General features: G+C 35.3%; 1 protein-coding gene across 19 annotated transcripts in view; it reads left to right on the top strand.

The window, feature by feature from the left end:
* The first annotated feature begins 719 nt into the window (after window positions 1-719).
* Window positions 720-21,230, top strand: part of LOC145255706 (uncharacterized) — a 150,459-nt gene continuing 129,948 nt past the window's right edge. For all 19 annotated transcript variants that reach the window (XM_080114445.1, XM_080114437.1, XM_080114380.1 and 16 more), the window contains exons 1-2: window positions 720-910; window positions 13,134-13,177. In XM_080114445.1, the coding sequence (XP_079970571.1) occupies window positions 13,155-13,177 (23 nt within the window). In that variant the 5' untranslated portion in view covers window positions 720-910; window positions 13,134-13,154. The remainder of the gene's footprint in view (window positions 911-13,133; window positions 13,178-21,230) is intronic.

The following is a 21,230-nucleotide window of genomic DNA, read 5'->3' as shown; positions in this document are numbered from 1 at the left end:
ATTTCAGATTTTTTCCTTCTTCTTGACTAGTTGCACAATCACGGCTTGAGAGTCTAGTCTACCCTACTATTTCAAGCCATAGATGGAGAGATTATATGTGGATTCATACCTTTCCCAAGAGTATTCACGAAAATGGTGCAACCCCGTTAAAACTCAAACACGATAAAGAATTAAAGATTATTATTTAGAATTCAACCTAATTAAAAAAAAAAAAAATCTTTATGATGTACGTATCGTCACGGAACGAAAATGCCATGTTCCAAAAATCAACGTAAATTGATAAAGTATATTTTTAAATAGAAAATCATTTTTTTTAAATGATTTTTAACAAATCATAACCATTACAAGGCTGATTTTGATCTCGGTAGTTCGAATCGAGTTGCCTCTAGTTATTAAAGATGGCGGAGCGAGACACACCATCAATCATCGCTTCTTCATCATAACATTTAATTTTCTTAAGAAAAAAACTACTTAATGAATTCATTATTATTATTTTAATTTTTGGAATATGATATTTTCTTTCCGTAACGGGTAGGTATATCAAAGAGTTATTAATTTTTTTTTTTTTTTTTTTTTTTTTTTTTAGGTTGAATTCTGGACAAGAACAGAATTAAGATATCTAAGTGTGAACTTAAAAAAAAAAGGCATAATTATTTCATAGTGTTGTCAATGGCGCCGGTTTTAATTTTGACCAATCAGACGCGAGCTTTCACTTCGCCGCGATTTCATCGTTTTGCTCCGGAAGTTTTGTTTGGAGAGAAAGATCTCTGTTTATACTACGCTTTTACTTCCTCGGTTGCAATTTACCTTATTTTAATTTTAATCGATTTATTAATATGCTTGTCGGAGTTTTCACTGTATACACACAGTGAAGTTTTATTTTTTTATTTGTGCAGTAAACCTCGAAAAGGTAAGAAAAAACATAATGCATTCTAAATTTACTTGCCTAATTTTTATGTATCACAATTTTTTTTTATTTTTCGTACTTTCCCCCTTTTTATAATATTTAATTAATTTATTTTTAAATACGTTATTTTTCTGTTTTTAGAAAATACACACAGTTTAAACAAATCAATCAAGAGGTCTCTTCATTTGTGTATGTAATTTTAATCTACAAATATTAACCGCCAAAACAAACAAACAAAAGCAAAATTTGACTAGAAATCAATTTGGATTGCTTTTCTCATCTTAGTTGTTTATATGCAGAACGTTTCGACCGATGTAACCTTTTCTCTTCTTCAAATTCATCTAGTCGAACTTAGGAATCTTTATGTCAAACTCGGAAACCGGTATGGAATGCTGAACTTTATATGCATTTAAATTCACAGTTGTGGGTTCTCATTCTGTAGAAGTGTTAATTTATGATGTTATTGTTATTACGTATTATTATATGAAGTTTGGGTTGAATTATCAACCTCCAAGAGACATTGTGGTGCTTGTTAAGATATAGTCGACAGATCGACTTTTGAAACATATGGTTTTAAACAAAAACAATAGTATTTACTTAATTGTCATTCCGAAAATAGTAATATATCCAAAAATTAGGAAACTTCGTCGAGTAGAAAAGGTCAGTGTGCACTGCAGCCACTGCAGTACTGACTGCACTAGTGCAGTCAGTGCACTGGTTGTTCAACCTGCTAAGGGTGTTTATTCCGAAAGCCGTTCTTAACATGGTGAGGTTGAGGTGTTTATTCCGAAAGGTATTTTCTTATTATTTTCACCCTCCTCATGTTAAGAACGGCTTTCGGAATAAACATCCGTTGCAGGTTGGACAACCATTGCACAACACAACTGCACAACTAAACTGCACATTGACCGTAGAAAATTATTTAAAGTCGTCATTTAAAAGAAAATTGTTGAGGTGGACCTAATCTAAAAAAAAAAATACCATTATTTATAGTTAAAAGTAATTTTTACGGAAAATTGGGAAATTGCATTTTCTTTAGATGTGAGCACCTTGAAGATTGCGAAAACAGAGGAATACTTATCTCCTCTTTCGCCACTTTAATGGCTTTCGAATTTTGTAGCTTATAGCGATAGACTTCTTTTTTTTTTACTAAAAACACAATACGATAAATTTTCATAAGTTTTGGACTTTTGGATATATTAAAAATGGTGGTGGAAGAAGGGCGGCACTCCAAGGCGAACAGGCAAACGTCAGGATTGCAAAAAAAAAAAAAAAAAAAAAAAAAATACTCTTTTAGCGCCCGCTCCCCTCCTCCAACCGGGTCTGGTAACAACTAATATCAAAATATTTGCAAGAACAAAGTCAAATCCTAATCTTAAGAGATTACCCCCACTCCCGATTTCTACCATTATCATACTGTGATAATGGTAGAAATTGCCCTTAATTCTTGATCCAAAACTGAGGAGCCATTGCTCAAAACGACAAAGTATTATAAGAAGACTGACTTGGAAGCTATCAGGGATCTCATCAGAGATATCCATGGGGAAATAGCTTTTCTGTTCCTGTTGAACAGTTGGCAAATGAGACCACTGAATGGTTCAAAGTGGCAATTGAAGGGCATGTTCCCATGCGGAAATTCTGTAGCAAACCCCACTCTCCCCAATGGTTTACTTCTACTTGTGCAGCTGCCAGTGCACAAAGGCAGCATGCATACCACAAATTTAACCGATATACGTCCAGTACGAACAGACAAAAGTTTAAAGAAGCTAGAAGTAATTGTAACAAAGAAATAGCGACAGTTAAGAGAGAATATACTGAAACCACTAGAAAACACATTGAAGCACAGAAATTAGGAACCTGTGATTTCTGGAAAATCTACAACAGTGTAGTAAATAATGAGCAGTCAATTCCCCCACTATCCAACAGTCATAAGGTTGTTTTCACACCAACCAAGAAGGCTAACATGCTTGCCAGTCGGTTTGCCTCAAACTCCACATTGGGCCCAACAACCCACTTCTTCCCTGATTTTCCTTTGTGGACAGAAGCTGCACTAGATGATCTGAAAATTACCCCTTCTCATGTTCATGATATCATAAAAAACCTAGACACCTCAAAAGCATGTGGACCCGATCTCATCTGGGCTGTGCTATTAAAAAAATGCTCCACTGAGGTTGCTCCAGTCCTCTCCAAAATTTACAACAAATGCCTTTACAAATTTTGTTTTTCTGACTGCTGGAAAATTGCTTCTGTGGTACCAGTTTACAAGAATTCTGATGAAAGAACTGGCCCATTAAATTATCGCCCCATTAGCTTCCCGCTTTTCGCCAAAATATTTGAGTCCATAATTAACCAAGCTCTAGTCGATCACCTTACAGCTGCTAAACTTTCTGACCAATCAACAATATGGATTTAGGTAAGTCCGTTCTACAGCAGATATCCTAACTGTAATATCTGAACATATATACCATACACTGGATGTGATTAGAAGCAGAACGGCGAGACCAGTTGAGGGCGAAGCAGTGGAGGGGAGTGTGCAGCCACAGGAGGAGGACGAGACACCTCAGAGGCCAAGTAGAGAGAGGCGACCGCCACAGTGGATGAGAGACTATGAAATGTGATCTTGAGATCAGGGAGGCATGTGGTTAGAAGCAGAACGGCAAGACCCAGTCCGGGGAACCTGGAACATACCGCGAACATTGGATGGAGTCGTGTGGTGCGATGCGAGCAGCATTGCAACAGGGGTCGTTTTGGAAATTGGTTGAGTTGTCGGGCATTAGGGGACATGCCACGAATCACGTAGTCAAGATGACTTTTGTTACCGGGTTCCCCGGACTGGGTCTTGCCGTTCTGCTTCTAACTACACTGGACAAAGCAGGGGAGGGTAGAGTGTTAGCCCTAGGTATATCTAAGGTTTTTGACAGGGTATGGCATGACAGTCTTGTTAAGAAAATCAGATCATATGGTATCACTGAACAAATACTTAACATAATTAAATCCTTCTTAAATAAGAGAAGAATCCAGGTTATACTCAACAGTCGTACATCTAAACAATATGATATAAATGTGAATGTACCTCAGAGGTCGATCCTTGGACTTTTATTCTTCCTAATATTCATAAATGACCTCCCTGATAAAATTGTCTCTGAGATGGGTATGTTTGCTGATAACACCACACTCTATAACAGGTACGAGGGGAAAACAAATGAACACATATCTAAAGAAATGGCAGAAACACTAGAGGAAACCCTCCAATGTGTAGTGGAATGGGGACAAAAATGGATGGTTACATTCAATGCTGCCAAGACTAAACTTGTTTCCTTCAATAATTACAAGAAACTTTCTCAACCACAAATAGCTATGACTAAAGATATATTACCTGGAAGTACTTCTTTCAAACTCCTCAGCTTAACGTTCACAGGGAACATAAGTTGGAACAGATACATTGAGAGCATTGCCAGGGCCACTGCGAGGAAGATGGGCTCTCTCTACTGTGCTAGAAAGTTACTTACACCTGAAAGTATCCTGTAACTCTACAAGGCCACCATTTGTCCATGTACGGAGTATTGTTGTCACATTTGGACTGGAGCATCTGCTACTACTCTATCACTCTTGGACAGGGTTCAAAAGAGAATCGCCAACTGTCATCTAAGCTTCAACCTCTGTCCCATCGACGAAATGTTGCATCCCCCTGCCTGTTCTATAAGTATTTTAATTGTGGATTCTCTGACGAACTGCAAGCCCTTGTATCCACTCAATGTAAATACCCCTGACAAACCTGACTAGCAGCAAAATCCCACCCCTACATAGTAGAGATCCCTAGATGGAAGAAAGCCTTCTACTCTAATAGTTTCTTTCCTAGAACTGCTAGATTCTGAAACTCCCTTCCAGGTTCCTGCTTTCCCAACTGTACTAACATGCAGAAGTTCAAGTGTAACGTGAACAGACATCTTGCTGCTCAACTCCCTACATAGTATCTCTGCAACTTATGTCGTCCTCGATAGTAGCCCCCTACATCCAAGTGGCACTGTGCCTTGTTTGGAGTGGGAAAAAAAAAATGGCCTGGTCTGGTAACCAAATCTCGACTGGGAAGAAAATGAAAGAACCTGTTTTATAGGTTTGAAACTACCTCCTACCATCCTCCTACTCTTTTCACTATAAATACCGTTGCCATGCTTCACTCATGTTGGTTCCTTTATTCCTGGACGGTTTATTATTCTTGATCTCTAGTGCACTTTTTATTGTTACTAGCAGTTCAGCTCGTCTTTGTTCAGGCTCTATGTACTGTTCATAACTGAAGTTTGACTCATGTCCAGGTAACCTACATCTAAAATTTCAAGTGTTTAGACCCAAAATTGGCTGAGGAGTTTGGTTGAGTCTGCAAAGGTCAACTCTTTCAACTTTGACCTCTTAGCAGACAAATTTTTGCCCAAAATCTAATTAAAAAGTTTACTGCATGTCTGAATACCCTTTTATATAAAATTTCAAATGTTTAAACCCAAAATTGGCTGAATAGTTTGCTAGAGACCGCAAAGGTCAAATCTTTTAAACTTTGATCCCTTGGCAGCTAAATTTTCAGCCAAAAACTGATGAAAAAGCTTGCCCTATGCCTGAATACACTTTATGTAAAATTTCAAATGTTTAGACCAAAAATTGGCTGAGTAATTTTGTAGAGACCGCAGAGGTAAAAAAATTTTTAACTTTGACCCCAATTTTGACCCCTTAGCATTTGGTTTGGGTTCAAACCAAATTAAAAAGTTTGATCCATGTCTAAGTAACCTACATCTAAAATTTCAAGTGTTTAGACCCAAAATTGGTAGAGGAGTTTGGTAGAGTTTTCAAAGATCAAATCGTTGAACTTTGATCGAGATTTGATATAAGGGATATTGAGATTTGGGAAAATCTTTTTAATTGATTTTCGGCCTTATGTCAAATCTCGAATCTGAAGACTGAAAATTAACAGAGTAGTTTGGTAGGGAAATGTGCACACACAGACGCGCAGACACACACACACAAAATTTCACTTTTATAGATATACTAGCAGTTCAGCCTGGCTTTGCTCGGGCCCTATGTACTGTTCATAACTTGTTTTATGAGTGAATACACTTTATGTAAGATTTCAAATGTTTAGACCAAAATTTATCTGAGTAATTTCATAGAAACCACAGAGGTCAATTTTTTAAACTTTGACTCCAATTTTGACCCCTTAACATTTATTATTTTGGTCTCAAATCAAAATACGAAATTTTACCCATGTCTAAGTTACCTACATCTAAAATTTCAAGTGTTTAGACCCAAAATTGGTGGAGGAATTTGGTAGAATCTGCAAAGGTGAACTCTTTCAACTTTGACCTTTTAGAAACCAAATTTTCACCCTAAAACTGATTAAAATGCTTGCTGCATGTCTGAATACCCGTTATGTATAAATTTAAAATATTTAGACCCAAAATTGGCTGAGTAGTTTGCTAGACACTGCAAAGGTCAAATCTTTGGAATTTTGACCCCAACGGCAGCTCAAATTTTCAACCCGAATTGATTAAAAAGCTTGCCCTATGTCTGAATACCCTTTGTGTAAAATTTCAAATGTTTAGACCAGAAATTGGCTGAGTAATTTGGTAGAGACCACCGAGGTCAAATTTTTTAAAAGTTCAACCCTAATTTTGACCCCTTAACATTTATTGTTTTGGGCTCAAACCAAATTAAAAAGTTAGATCCATGTTCAAGTAACCTATATCTAAAATTTCAAGTGATTAAATTGATTAAATTGCCGGAGGAGTTTGGTAGAGTTTTCAAAGGTCAAATCGTTGAACTTTGACCCCTTGACAGCCAAATTTCTGGTCGAAAACCAATTAAAAAGATTTTCCCAAATCTAAATACCCCTTATGTCAAATCTCGAGTCTGTAGACTGAAAATTGACAGAGTAGTTTGGTAGGGAAGTGTGCACACACACACAATTTCACTTTTATAGATATATAGATTGCTATAGTTATTTTTTGTTGTTATTACCATTTTTTTTACAGTGCCTTTCTTTACTGTTTTTTTTTTTTTATTTATAACGGTTCGGCTATGGCTGGTTTTGCTAGCCAGATACCTATTGAAATTGACAATGTCGAAAAGGAGTTGGAAGATGCTCCAAACAACAACAACTGGAGCAAGCTGCCGAAAATCGATGTTAATGTCTCTGAATTTGTGGAGAGAGCTAGACAATGCCTACACCTCGTCACCGAAAAAGGATTGATGGTGGACATTCCTGAACTGGAAGAGATAAAAAAAAAAAAAATGTTTAATACTATTTGTAGTAGACCATAAAACAAAAAAGGTCAGAGCCTCAACGGACATAACTTATTGGCAACAACTGGATACAGACCGCAAAGATTAATAAAATGCAAGAGCTACAACACCCGGAATGCTTTATTTAACTCATCAGAAGACTGCTTAGTATTATCTCAAAAAAGAGATAACAACAACCAACTGCACATTACGCTCTGAATATATAGGCAAAAGAAGAACCACTGTCTCAGTTTTTCACGTCCCACACTATGTCAACGGGGAACACATTGGAGCTTTCCTATTAAGATATAGAGAGATTGTCTTCAGTGTGATGAATTCCACAGCCTGTGGTCATTTGACATATTTCTCAACAGAGAAAATTTTATAAATATACCATTTTTTCTTCAAGTGAGAGAAGAAAAGCTCTCTATTATTGGAGCAGGCAGAAGGCCAACCTGCTGGAATTATGGCGAGATTGGCCATCTTATGTCGGATTGCTCCCAGAAAAAACCCACAACAAATCCTAAATCAAGAGTAGGATAACATCTGGTGATTCAGCTCTCAGTTAAGGATCCTGCCCCTCCCCTTCACCAAGAAATGACTAAAGATGACGATCCAAAAGAAAAGGAGCACTAGCAAATTGTTATCGGGTGAGGGGAGGGGAGTCTGGCTGCTTGAATCTTGAACAAATGAGGGAGGAGGCTATGCTAGAAAAAGACCCCGGCAAAGTCAAATACGTAGAAATTGTTAACCTAAAGAAAAAACTGGACGCACAAAGACTAACTATTCCCAAATCACCCAGCAAACCTCAACCCCCTTTTCCTAAACAAAGCCCGAAACCACAACAGAATTCAACTCCAAACCTTAACATCCTAACGAAACCCAAATTCTAAGTAGTTATTGAGAAAAGTGCGGACAGACGAACGGACGAGGGTGAATTTACAGGTCCACCCTCCTAGGGGCCAAAAAAATTATCATTATTAGTTATTATCAATATTGCAATCACTAACCTGTTTATTCTCCACTACCTTCTATTTGTAATTATTATTATTGCAATTATAACAAATAATTATATCTAAGCATGGAGGTTTTATTAATTATATAAATTTGGAGATTTTTATTATTATTCTTGCTATACAAATTTTAAGGCTTCCAGTACTAAAATAAAAATGACTGCCAAATCGCTAAAACCTTGCCTCCTTATTTTTTTTTTTGTTGCTATTTGGCTGGATTTTATTCCTTATTCTGTCTCTCATGCTATATCTTCTTTTCTCCTTTTCTGTTTTTGCTCTCTTCCTCTTTCTATCTTGCCTTGTCTTCCTTTTCCCACTTATGGCACTTCTTTTCAATATAAATAAAATTATAGATGTATGTTTGTGTGTGTGTGTAAATATTTGACCGATAAACTCTTAAAGTACTGGTCAGGTCACATAACACTGAAATTAACAGGAAATAGTAACCATACACCAAGGATAGTTTATAATGAGTAAAATTATTCTTTGGATAGTTAATTAATGTGTACAGAAATATGTCAGCAAGTTTAAGTGCAAAATGTTAATTTCAACTTGCCGACATTTCTATTAGTTTGCGCATGCATAAACTAATTGTAGCTAAAAGTGGTTTTTCTTTATAACTTTCTTATCTATCTGTCAGGGTAGCTCAAATGGTAGTGAACGTGGCTGGAGCGGTAAATGCTTTGGTTTCGATTTTATCTGATAGCATCCAAGTCTTTTTCTTTTTTTTTTAACTTTTGAAATCAGTAATATATATATATATATATATATATATATATATATATATATATATATGTGTGTGTGTGTATAATCCTCCATATACACTACTGTTTCATTGTATCACAACTCATCAGTGCGGCTAGACTAGCACCTTTCCTTGTGAATTGAAACAACTGAACCATGGATCGGTGCTCGTAAACGTCTCATCAAATATCCATTAAATAAACATTCGCCCATCACTTTTACAGTGCTCGTTAGTTTACAAAAAAACAGTGAGCTTTCTGTAATAATAAATATGAAATCTGAATGAATGAAAATATATTCAAGCATATTTTACAACCAGGTCAGCCCCCACCCCACCCTGCTAGTTGTAAACAACGATGTTAATTTTACTGTGAAAGCTATAGTTTCAAACAATTCATGAAAGGGTTGGGAGAGTTAGATGACTTTTGTTTCATCAAAGAATGATTTCCTGTCCTTCCCCCATTACATGGCACTCAGTGTCTTTTTGACTTTCTTAGTTGAAATTGATTAGAGTTGTTAAGGAAAAACACACTCTCTATACACACACACACACACACACACACACACACACACACAGGAAGGGCAGTGCCCCCTTCCCTCCCCAGGTTGGGAAATTCGTCTCTATTTCAATTTATTTTTTTTATCATTGAGTATTCGCATTTCTGATTTGTGTGCAAGAAGTGTAAGATAATAAAGACTGATGGGAGGGTAATTCCATCTCAAATCATCCAGACCATGACACCCTTACCTCTCAGATTTTTTCCAAACTTTCACCATATGTTGGTATCATAAAAACTAGTGAATCCTGAAAATTTGAGTTTTTAACTCTAAGCGGTTCTGGAAATATCGCAATTTTGGTATTTTACATATATCGCTTCGAAGCAAATTTGCGAAATTATGAAATTACGTTTTGGGGCATAAATCAATTTCTAGACTAGGTAGAACCTTGAAAATTTGCATGGACAAGGTTTTCCACACGAGGAATCCAAAAATCACATTTAAAACCTCTGAAAATGAACTGTTTTTGAGTTATTAAACTTTTAAGCCGAGATTTGGGTATTGGTCTATGGTGACCCAAAAAAACATGTGGCACTATTGGAAATTGAATTTTTTTTGTCCTAGACATTCTTGATAGTCTGAACTTAAATTCCTCCAAAAAAAGTGTTTGGTTCTTTCCTTGTTAGCTCACAATCGAACCTCAAAGATGGGCAGTTTTATGGGCCTTACTTCCAGACAGAGCGTGTACAAGGAGTCACTTGACTTCACCATAAACAGGAAATCCTGAATTTTATTTTGACTTCCTGTTCATTTAAGAAGTGGTATTGCTACTTTCTGTTGTTTCCTTTAAGTTGGCTGGAACTATTTTGTTTGTTTTTTTGTTTGATGCAAGGATGCAAGTAGCAGGTAAAGCCAAGTAACCAGATAGCTCACAATCGAACCTCAAAATTTGCCAATCACAGTGGACAATCCCAAATAATAAACTGCATGCGGTGAGGATACAATGTGTCTGTAGCATTTATGAACCCCAAAAAATTCTCACGCGCCCCTGTGATTAACCCATTTCTTAGGTTTAATTGTGAACCAGTGAAGAAAGAACAAAAGCCCATTTTTCTGGGTACGGATACTAAGAAACGGTACCTATGCTGGGTGCGTACATGGTTTGGATTTTTTGGCACGATAGTACATTAAAGTCAAAAACTATCAACACAACACAACATCTTATGGGTGTAAGGCAACATATGCTGTCACGGTTTTATCGTAATCCTCGTCAGAAATAGTAAAGCTCCTTCCACTTGAGTTTGTTTTAGGTACGTGGATGCTACAAATGATTTTTTTGAAAGGAACAAGACACAGGTCAGCACAGCGAGGCCAGTTGAAAGTTTTACGTGGACCATGGGGGTGCATGAACTGATATCAACATCACTTTCATTGAGGTTTACTTTCTGCACCAATCCGACCCACCAGAACGAGTTGTACACACACACACGTTATTTACGTCGAAGGAGCAACATCCCCAATGTCAACATGAGTGGGGATTTTAAAGTCGTGAATGTCAACAAATGAATTGTCCTCACAACAGAGTTTATGTCCGATTTTGCATCCTGATTGTGGAACAAAATGACTACTTCTCGTCCCGGGTACTGCTTTCCCATCCATAAACCTCTTCTCCATTCTATCCGTCACTTCAACCATGTCTTTCTTGTCGATTACAAAGAACACAATGGACTTCATTTCAGCTTGGCACACTTCCAGTACTGCTTTGTAAGTTAGAATCTGGTTATTCAATGGTCTCTGCAAGCTTCGCTTTGCTGCATGCCGTTTAACAGCACCACCAATCCCATCACAAGGGGGTTTTCCATGGCTGGTTGCAAAAAATATCCACTCAGCGTTGATACCGTAATCATCTTTGTGGAAGCACAGATTAAGAAAGCTTTTAAAGTTCTTATATTGGCCGCCACAACCATCTGAAACATAGTAGATTTTGTTGATACCAGTGAGATGTTGTTTAATGAAATCTATCATCATGCTCTGTATTTTGTGAATAAAGCAAGTGTCTTGTGTATTGTCATCAGAGATAAAACATAGCGAGTGATGCTGTAGAACTCGCACTTCGTCTTTGTAGTATATTACAAGGGGGTGAAGTGTGCAGTACTTGTTGCTCCAGTGAAAACTTTGTATCTCATCCTGAATGAGAAACTGATAGTTTTCGGCGAAATCCCCCAATACCATGACCTCATATTTTCCCAAATTTTCTTTTTTTGCCTTCACATAACGTGCTTGAGCTTTGGTGAGGTACGAGTGTCGAGTCATTTCATTAATCTTCTCCACAAGAAGCTCCTTGTAATCCCCATATGTTGTTGTAAGTGTCAACAGGGCAGCTCAATCAGTTGTCTGCCATTGGCAATAGTGGAATTCGGATTCCATATCCAGGTGTGACAGTTCATCGTTCAGGAACTGTTCCAGAGCTGCACTCCCTGGACATGATTCGCAATGATGCATCATACATACCCTGTTATTTGTCACAAACCAGTTTCTCAATCAAGTCTTTGTATGTGCATTTCCAGTCAATTGCATCAACACTGCATTTTGATGGGTGCTGCACACACAAACTGAATGGGTCCCTGATGAACCAGCGAGGACACACCACACACTTGAAATTTTAGATATAGGTTCCTTGGACATGGATCTAACTTAATAACTTAATTTGAGCCCAAAACAATAAATGGTAAGGGGTCATACTAGGGTTCAAATTTTAAAAACATTTACCGTTATTATTTTTTTTCGTTTTTTTTTTTTTTTCACCATACACCTCCAAACACCCGGGCAATACCAGGCACCCATGCTAGTGTGTGTATATATATATATATTTATTTATTTATTTATTTATTTTTATACATTTTTGCATATATAGATATATATTTATTTTTTTTTTTGTATTTAAAATTGCAAAAGGAAAAAGGATCTGTAAACCATTTCAATTAAAATTCAGCTTGGCCAAATCTCATCACTGCAATTTTATCTTTAAAAAATATATTTTTCAGAACTTTTTAAATGAGAATTGATTATTTGGATTATTTAGGCTACTTCTTATTTTAAACGTTATTCTCAACGTTTTGTCTGAAGTAATTTCTGATCTTATTCAGGTGTATGTGTTTGAACTTCGGGGACCTTTCTGTTGAATTCTCAAATCTGTGTAGAATTTTTAAATGGAACCTTTTATTTAATCTGGGGGGGGGGGATAGCTTGCTCTCATTCTGTCAGCAATGACCAGGTAGAAGCTTTGAGTAATTCATAATTGTATTTTTAGTATTACCTGCACTGAGGATTTGAACCTTCAACTTTCAGAAAACTGTCAATTAGAACTGATTATTACTTTAATATTTTATTTGAAATAGATACATATTTTCTTAATAGTGTGTTTTATACTATTAATAACAATGGACAATAATGAACTAAAGAAGCATCATTTTGATCTGGGTGTAGTTTGCATTTTTCTTACCTATTTTTTTGATTGATACATTTTTCAGATTGTGTAGAAAGCAATATATAGTTTAGCTTTTATGGATAAACCCATAAAGCTTTGCTTTTTTATTATGTGTTATTTGAGTATCTATTCATTTTACACTTTGTAACTATAAAAACAATGCTCTTTTGAATTTTGTTTTGTTTTAATCAAATGAATATTTTTCTTTTCCTTGTAGAATTTTAATTGATATCTACCCATGTTTAAAGGCAACATTGGAACGTAAGTTTTAATTATTCTTACTCAAGATTTCTTATTACAGTAGAACCCTGGGATACCGTGACCCCAGGATACGTTTTTTTCAGGTTATGATGTGGAATACAATGTTTTTTCTGGCCCCTAGTTACAGTATATGCCCTGCCTTATGTTGTTATTTATAATGTTATTTGATTATATACATGTGTATTATATACTGTACTTCGCTACTAATTTGTAATGCTGGATTCCGGAATTCTACTGTACCAATTTTATTTAACGCATACTGTACGAGTTGGTAATATGTGATTATAATATATGGCTTGTGTTATGACGTATCCCAGTCCTATTGGGGACGGTAGAGATGGGTGATGTAAAGAAATATATATAAAAAAAGAGACAAAGGAAAGGTCACATTTCAAAGGACATTCAGTGAGTTTTTCTACAAAACTTTCATTTCTCCAACATCTCTCTCTTACCTTAGAACCTGTATCTAATTGAGCAGACGATTTCTTGTTTTATGTGAACATTGACTGTTGATATATTTTTCTCTCGGTAGAATTTGAATCATTAAATCATTTCATTTCATTCATGCATATTTAATTTTCTTTTCTTGAATTGAATTTTATTTATTTTTTTTTATATAAATAAAAGTGTTAATTTCTCAACGATACTTGTCCTCGTTATTTCTCATGTGATTTCGTTGTCCAGTACATTTCATTTTATTGTTGTCTTTGAGACGGTTATCCCATTCCCATAACAACACATTATAAAGGAACCTGGGAAACTTTATTTTTTTTTTATATATTTCGTTACGTCATCCATCTCTACCGTCCCCAGTAGGACTGGGATACGTCGTAACAAATTGGGGGCTCGTCCGGGATATATCCTCTCGGAAGACGCCCTGGACAGTCGAACGCATTTGAGGCAGCGAGAACTACTTAGCTCAACATGTCGAGAATACAAGAATTCCTAGATTCCCCTAATTTTGAAGAATTATGCAAATTTAGAAAAGACAGCATCTTAGCAATAGGTAAACATTATGAACTAGACGTTAGGCCAGGTATGAGAAGAGCATTGTTAGTTAGGATAGTAACAGAACATCTCGTCGACAATTTCTTAGTCGACGAAGCAGTTTTAAGAACTCTGTCAGAAGATATGAAGATATGCCCGAACCCCACCAAGAAAGACGGGAGAAGTTCGATATCCCCAAACATGCCCGCCTTGTACCGACGTTCCACGAATCGAATGTGGACAGGTACTTCCAACATTTTGAAAAAATTGCCCTGAGTGCAAAATGGCCTCTAGAAGTTTGGCCCATGCTCTTACAGACCGCATTAAGAGGAAGAGCACAAGAGGTATATGCCTCTCTCTCAATTGAGGATTGTTCAAATTATAATGTTATAAAATCTGCCATCCTCAAATCGTATGAATTGGTACCCGAGGCATATCGACAGAAGTTTAGGTTATACCGAAATGAGAACGGACAAACCTATGTGGAATTCTTTCGGCAGAAAGAAACACAGTTTAATAGGTGTATTTCTGTTAAAGATGCACAGTCTGATTATAATAGACTCCAGCAGATGATCCTGATGGAAGAATTTAAACATTGTGTCCCTGACAACCTAAAAGTGTTTTTGAACGAACGCTAGATCGCTACAGCCTATGAAATGGTGATTCTAGCCGACGAGTATGCTCTTACACACAAGACAGGTAGAAATACAATTGATCCATTCGAGGGTGAAATTCACACAAACCTTCGGAGAATGTCTGTCACCGACTCTAATTGTAATACAGGTCCAGAAAGTACTGTATATCGACCTCCCAGCCTAAGAAATAGATCCCCGAAAGCAAATCGACCACCCACCTATCAACAGATCGACAGGTGGAAACCCATAATGTGCCACTACTGTAAGAATGTAGGACACATCATGATGGACTGCTCGGTAAAGAAATATACCGAACGTAAAATGGGGATAGATTATAAACCTCAAGGCTTCATTACCTCATACAAGATCTCTACAAGAGACAATGAGGACAGTATTAGAAAAGGATACCAACCATTTATATCAGAGAGTCTAGTACATACAGTAGATAACCACCAAAATCGACGACCAGTAAAAATCTTGAGAGATACGGGGCAACCCAATCTCTGATTTTAAAAAGTGAGATGCCGGATGGACCGAAAACAGCCACCAGTGAATCCGTCACCATTCAGAGAATTACTGGAAATTTGGTTGATGTCCCACTCCACCGAATCTCCCTTGATTCAACCACAGTAAGCGGTCCGGTCGAAGTAGGAGTTGTGGAAAATTTACCAATGAAAGGCATTTCACTATTGTTAGGAAATGATTTGGCCGGTGAAAAGGTTATATCAAAATCAAGAATAGTAACTGAGGTAGATGCTAATAAAATCGAAAGAGATAAAGAAGAGGAAGGAAGGTTAATCCATATACGAAGTAATGAGAAAATTGACTTACCCCAACCATTGTTAAAAGCTGAATTAGAACTAGATACCCCACCGACAAATTTAAAAGAAGGCAATAAGCATAGTGAAAACTTAGAAATTCCCATGAATCCTGCAAAGAACCTTAATTTAAATACAGCACTAAAGTTTAGAAGTCCAACATTAGACACCAAGAAGTGTTACCGAAATAAACATGTTCAAGTGATATGCAACAAAACAGTCAGGAAATCCATTTCTAATAAACTGAGAACCCGCAAACAGCATCGTTTAAAAGATTTGATCATAGTTAAGAATTTTTGTTATAACAAGAGAGGTTCAGTTGGTAAATTTCGGTATCAGATTACATTATGTGAAGTTGGATGACATAAACATTCGAAATGACCGACCTGTATAGAAAAGTCCTTCTTCGAGAACTTTTCTAAAATTGGTAGGGGGGTGTGATACAGTTATTAAAATGTATGATAAATTATTTTATTGATTTTTAGCCGAGAGGAGATATATTTTCAGTATATTTTATTTACTGTATCATTTTTTTGGCGCCAAAAAAATGATACAGTAAATAAAATATACTGAAAATATATCTCCTCTCGGCTAAAAATCAATAAAATAATTTATTATACATTTTAATAAATGTATCACACTTGCTTTTCTGAATTTTTGAGATGAGGATTGAACCATTGTATTTGGATTATTCAGACTACTGTTCTCATCTTGAGCATTATTCACATGTTTTAGCTGATGATTCAACCTTCTTCGGTTGTGCCTTGTTGAACTCGGGAATCTGCACAGAATTTTGAACGAAACCTTTTATTTATTAATGGGGGTAACATGCTCTCATTTCATCAGTCACGAAAGTCTTAAGTAGTTCATAGTTGTATTCTTAGTATCTCTGTTCACTCTCTTTCTTCCACCCCCACTTTGTGTTCACTTTTTTTTTCTCTTTATGTCCTCTTTGTTTTCTCTCTCCTGTTTTTCACTCTCTCTCTCTCTCCTGTTTTTCTCTCTCCTCTTTCTTTATTATTCACTCTGTTCTCACTTTCTTTCTAAATAAATATTTACATTTTTGTGCTAATTTTCTATGTTTAAAAGAATTTTGCCTGATTTTTATTTATTATTTAGTTCTAACAGAAACTCTTCTGGAGGTTGAAGGTTCAATCCTCAGTGCAGGCTAAGAATACAATTATGTATATACTAGCAATACACACAGGCGATAAAACGCTTTGGATAATTACGAATTTCAAGGGGGGGGTCTGCTAAAATCGTCATATTTTAAAAACTAAAGCACCTTAAGTCCTCAAAATACCACTGTTTTGTTTGACAATGAATATACTTTCAAATAAATTAATAAATAATTATATATTTTAAGAGTTTTAAGCAAATAAAGCGCTAAAAATGTTAACATCATAAAACAGCGTTTTCGGTAAGATTTTGTAATGCCCCACACCCCACCCCCGATTTGCAAATGGTCGTACCACGTTTCTCTTAAGAATTTCATCATGAAATTTGGAAATTAACTAGAAGAGATATCACTTTTAATAGATTCGGTTATCCGAAATTCTTTTGACAGCTCATTTTTTTTATTTTTAAATAAATCAATCTTTTTGCTACATTTATCTATTAAAAATAAAAATGTAACCAGCTTTCTCTTGTGATACCTAGCAATTTAAAATGATACCTGGAAAAAATCGTTCTATTTTTAAAAAGTATCTAAAAACGATCTATAGAAGCTACTATCGCTGATATTAGTTACTTTACTGTAAACAAACTTTTTTGTTTTGTTTTTTATTCTAGAACGAATTAAAAATTAAATGAAAATATGAATATAAAAAAATGTTCTTACATATTTAGTTGGAACTCATATTATCAGAACATAATTAGCTTAACTAGAACTATTTGGTTATCAGAATATATAATTTTAAAGCAATCCGGCGTTATTTTTGGTCAAATTTAAAAAATATAGTTGAAAAACATGTGTGCACTTCTATCCATTGCATTAGTTTTTAACAGTGAATTAAACAGTGTTTTGTTTTTAAAAAAAAAAAAAACGAAAATATGGAATATGATTTTTTTTTGCTTCACGTGTGCGAGCAGTATCACCACCACCACCACCACTCCCAATATACTTTTTTACGTCTTTTTTTTTTTACAATTTTTTTCAGCAGATTATAATCGAATGGACAATAATCTACTCAATTACATGTATATATGAAAAAAAGAAAAAAATACAAAATCAGTATTTAAATATTTGTAGGAGGTGCTCAGTTTCTAGTTAAGTTCCTATTTACTTGCCTCCCCACGAGGACAGTTAGACACAAGGTCAGTGTTTAATGTGAAGAAAATCCAGCTTCCCAAAAAGGGTCAATCTGGACAGAAACAAACTTAACAATTGTCTCAGTCATGAAGGATTTCTCCTTCACTGACAGAGGACAGAAAAGGCGAAATGTAGCATCAGAATGCTACACTGTGATCTTGACCCGAAGTCCAGGTAGAGAAATAAAATAAAACGTCTTAAACTGAAAAGTTTAACGAAATAATGTGTCACTCAGACAAGCAATGTAATCTATCTATCTATATTTCTATAAAAGTGTCTGTGTGTGTGTATACATTTCCCTACCCAATAACTTTGTTAATTTTAAGTCTACAGACTCGAAATTTGATAACTCTACCAAACTCCTCTGCCAATTTTGGGTCTTAATAACTTGATTTGAGCCCAAAACAATAAATGTTAAGGGGTCATAATAGGGGTCAAAGTTTTTAAAAAATTGACCGCACCGGTTTCTACCAAATTACTCAGACAATTTCTGGTGTAAACATTTGAAATTTTACATAAAGAGTATTCAGAGATCAGGCAAGCTTTTTAATCAGTTTGGGTTGAAAATTTGAGCTACCAATATATAAATGTATGTATGTATGTTTGCATGTCTGCCTAAAACTTTCAACAGGGGCAACGGATTTTCACCAGATCAATATCATTTTTAAGCTCGACCTTTCAGACAACAAATACCAAAAAATTGGCTAAAAATATTTTCTTCACTTCAACTGGGCACTTTTCTACAGGGAGAGGTCGCTTTTTTTGCTGATATTGTCGAAAGTCCTCCCTTCTTTTCGATTGTCTAGCCTTAATTTAAACCTACGTCACTTCCGGTTTGGAGGTGGTCGCAACAGCAAAGACGTCACGTTTTTTTTCACATTCTTTTCCTCCTTCACAGTACGGGTTTGAGCCTGCCTTCCTACTACCACATTTTTTTTTTGCTCAACACACACCTCCAAACACCCGGGCAACGCCGGGCACCCATGCTAGTTGAAAATAAAAACCAAATTTATCAAAAATTTGTGAACGATTTGTTAGCTTTAGCAAAAAATGTTTTTTGATATTTAAATAAGTGGGCAAAAATACTTAATAAGTTTTCCAAACGTCACGTTTTCTGTTAGTGATGTCATTTGTTTTAAATGAAATTTATTTTTGTCTATTTGTCATAATTCTTGTTAAGTTTTATACCCCTTAAGAATTACGACAAACAAAAATAAATTTCATATTTAAAAGTAATTTGGTGTCCAAAATCTAAAGCATAACATTTTCAGAAGCCACTAACCGTAAATATGGGGGTCAAACGCCTTCTTAAAAAAACCCCCAAAAAAACTCCCTTAATCCTACCTCTAACCCTACGTATGAGTGGCAAGCTTCCTCTTCTTAAACCTTCTTTAGCCCTAACAATAACGTTAAGTCTAAGTGGCAAGCTCCTCACCAAACAAAGTTCCTTGGTAAGCTACATATAAGTGTCTAAAAAAAAATCCTTCCTTAAAGAAAAATGCACCATTTATCACCCATAAAAAATAAATTAGTCAACTGTCCTAAAACGCTAGAATAGTCTTGAAATGGTGAATTATTTTACATTAAATTTATGTGAAACTAACCCTCACTCTAAATTCTAAAATTGTTTTTGCTTTGTTTCTATCAAGTCTTCAGGGTGTTCACACATAATTTTCCTTAGCTCTATCATTAACCCAAAGTCAGAGTGGCAACCTCCCCACCCTCTCATAATTGCACAAAGACCCTCTTAAACCCACATATAATCGTCTTTAGAAAAAAGGTGTACAGGATTTATCTCCGATAGTAAAAAAAAAAAAAAATGGTTAACTGCCCTAAAATGCTAGAATGGCTCAAAATGGGGGAATCATTTTACATTAAATTCTAAAATAATACTTGTTTCATTAAAGTTTTTAAGGTATTCACATGTAATTGCCTACAAAGGTAAAATCACATATTTTGGAGAGGTGGTCAGATGGGGTGGGGGTTTAATGGAAAGTATTAATCTACAATAATACCAAAGAAATATTGCAATATATTCATTTTTTAAACGGTCCTAGATTTCGATTTCAGTTATTTGTACACATAATGTATTACAATTCAGCTTTGAGTTCTTGAACTTCTTTTCTTTTAATGGATACATGACATTTTTAAGGAATTGCAGCATATTTATGTGCATTTACTGCAGATTATTTGGAAACCATTAATTTTTGGAGATTTTCAGTCGCATATTCTAATTCCTAGCACAAAAATATACTTGTAAGGTAAATTTCATTGCTTAATCCTCCGTTTTAACAAAGATATTGCATTTTTACTGAAAAAGTAGTGTAAAAAATGTGACAAAACGCATATGGTCTTAAAGAGGGAAAAATATCCAAACGTGTGAGGCACAAAAATAGTCATAACTTCCTTAATTTTAATTGGATTAAAAAAAATTAAAGATTCTTTCTTAGCTCATCAAGCTCTTTGTATAGATACCAATATTGAATATTTTAAGCTATTTCAATTTTTTCATGTGTATTGCTAAATATAAGAATACAATTATGAATTACTTAATATATCTACCCGGTTATAGCTGACGAAACAAGAGCATTCTATGCCCATGGATTAAATAAAAAGTTGTTTGAAATTCTGTGCAGATTTCCAGTTTCACAGAATTCCCAAGTTCAACAAGATACACCTGAAAAAAGGTTAGAGCTTACATTAGCTAAAACATTGTGAAAATAACACTCAATATAAAAATAGTAGTCAGAATAATCTAAATAATATGTATTATAAAGTTTAGAGCCAATTTCATTTAGAGATAATTGTACTGTAAGCTTCAATGATACAGATTTCTTTCTGGGGAAACTTTGAAAATAATACTTTTTTCCATTTTTTTTTTTTTTTTTTTTTTTTTTTTCTCCAATAATCTTAAAGTTTGGCATCTATAACAATTCTATGAAAAAGAAAAAATAGATTGGGGAAGCACTACTCTAAGTTTTCCATTTTAAAAATGTCTAATGCTTAAACTTGGTTTTGAAAATTATTGTTTTTTTACAGCTGTACTATACACCTATATTTCTAAACCACTATAGACTGTTAGAGACTTAAACTTTTTCCTTGATAGAAATAGTCATTGAAATTGCCTGTGAAACTATAAATAGGGTTAATTTCAGCAAGATAAAGGGAGACTACGACTAGCAGGTACAATGTAAGCAAACCTTGATTGTGTGCTACACAAAGAACCATCTGTTGGCTGAACCATCTGTTGGCTGAACCATCTGTTGGCTGAACCATCTGTTGGCTGCTCAGTAAATAAGTTT

The sequence above is a fragment of the Euprymna scolopes genome, chromosome 3, assembly GCF_053919585.1.
Source record: "Euprymna scolopes isolate OS-2025 chromosome 3, ASM5391958v1, whole genome shotgun sequence".
Taxonomy (NCBI): Eukaryota; Metazoa; Mollusca; class Cephalopoda; order Sepiida; family Sepiolidae; genus Euprymna; species Euprymna scolopes.
Note: the sequence above shows the minus strand (reverse complement) of the source record. Positions and strands in the feature narration are given on the sequence as shown.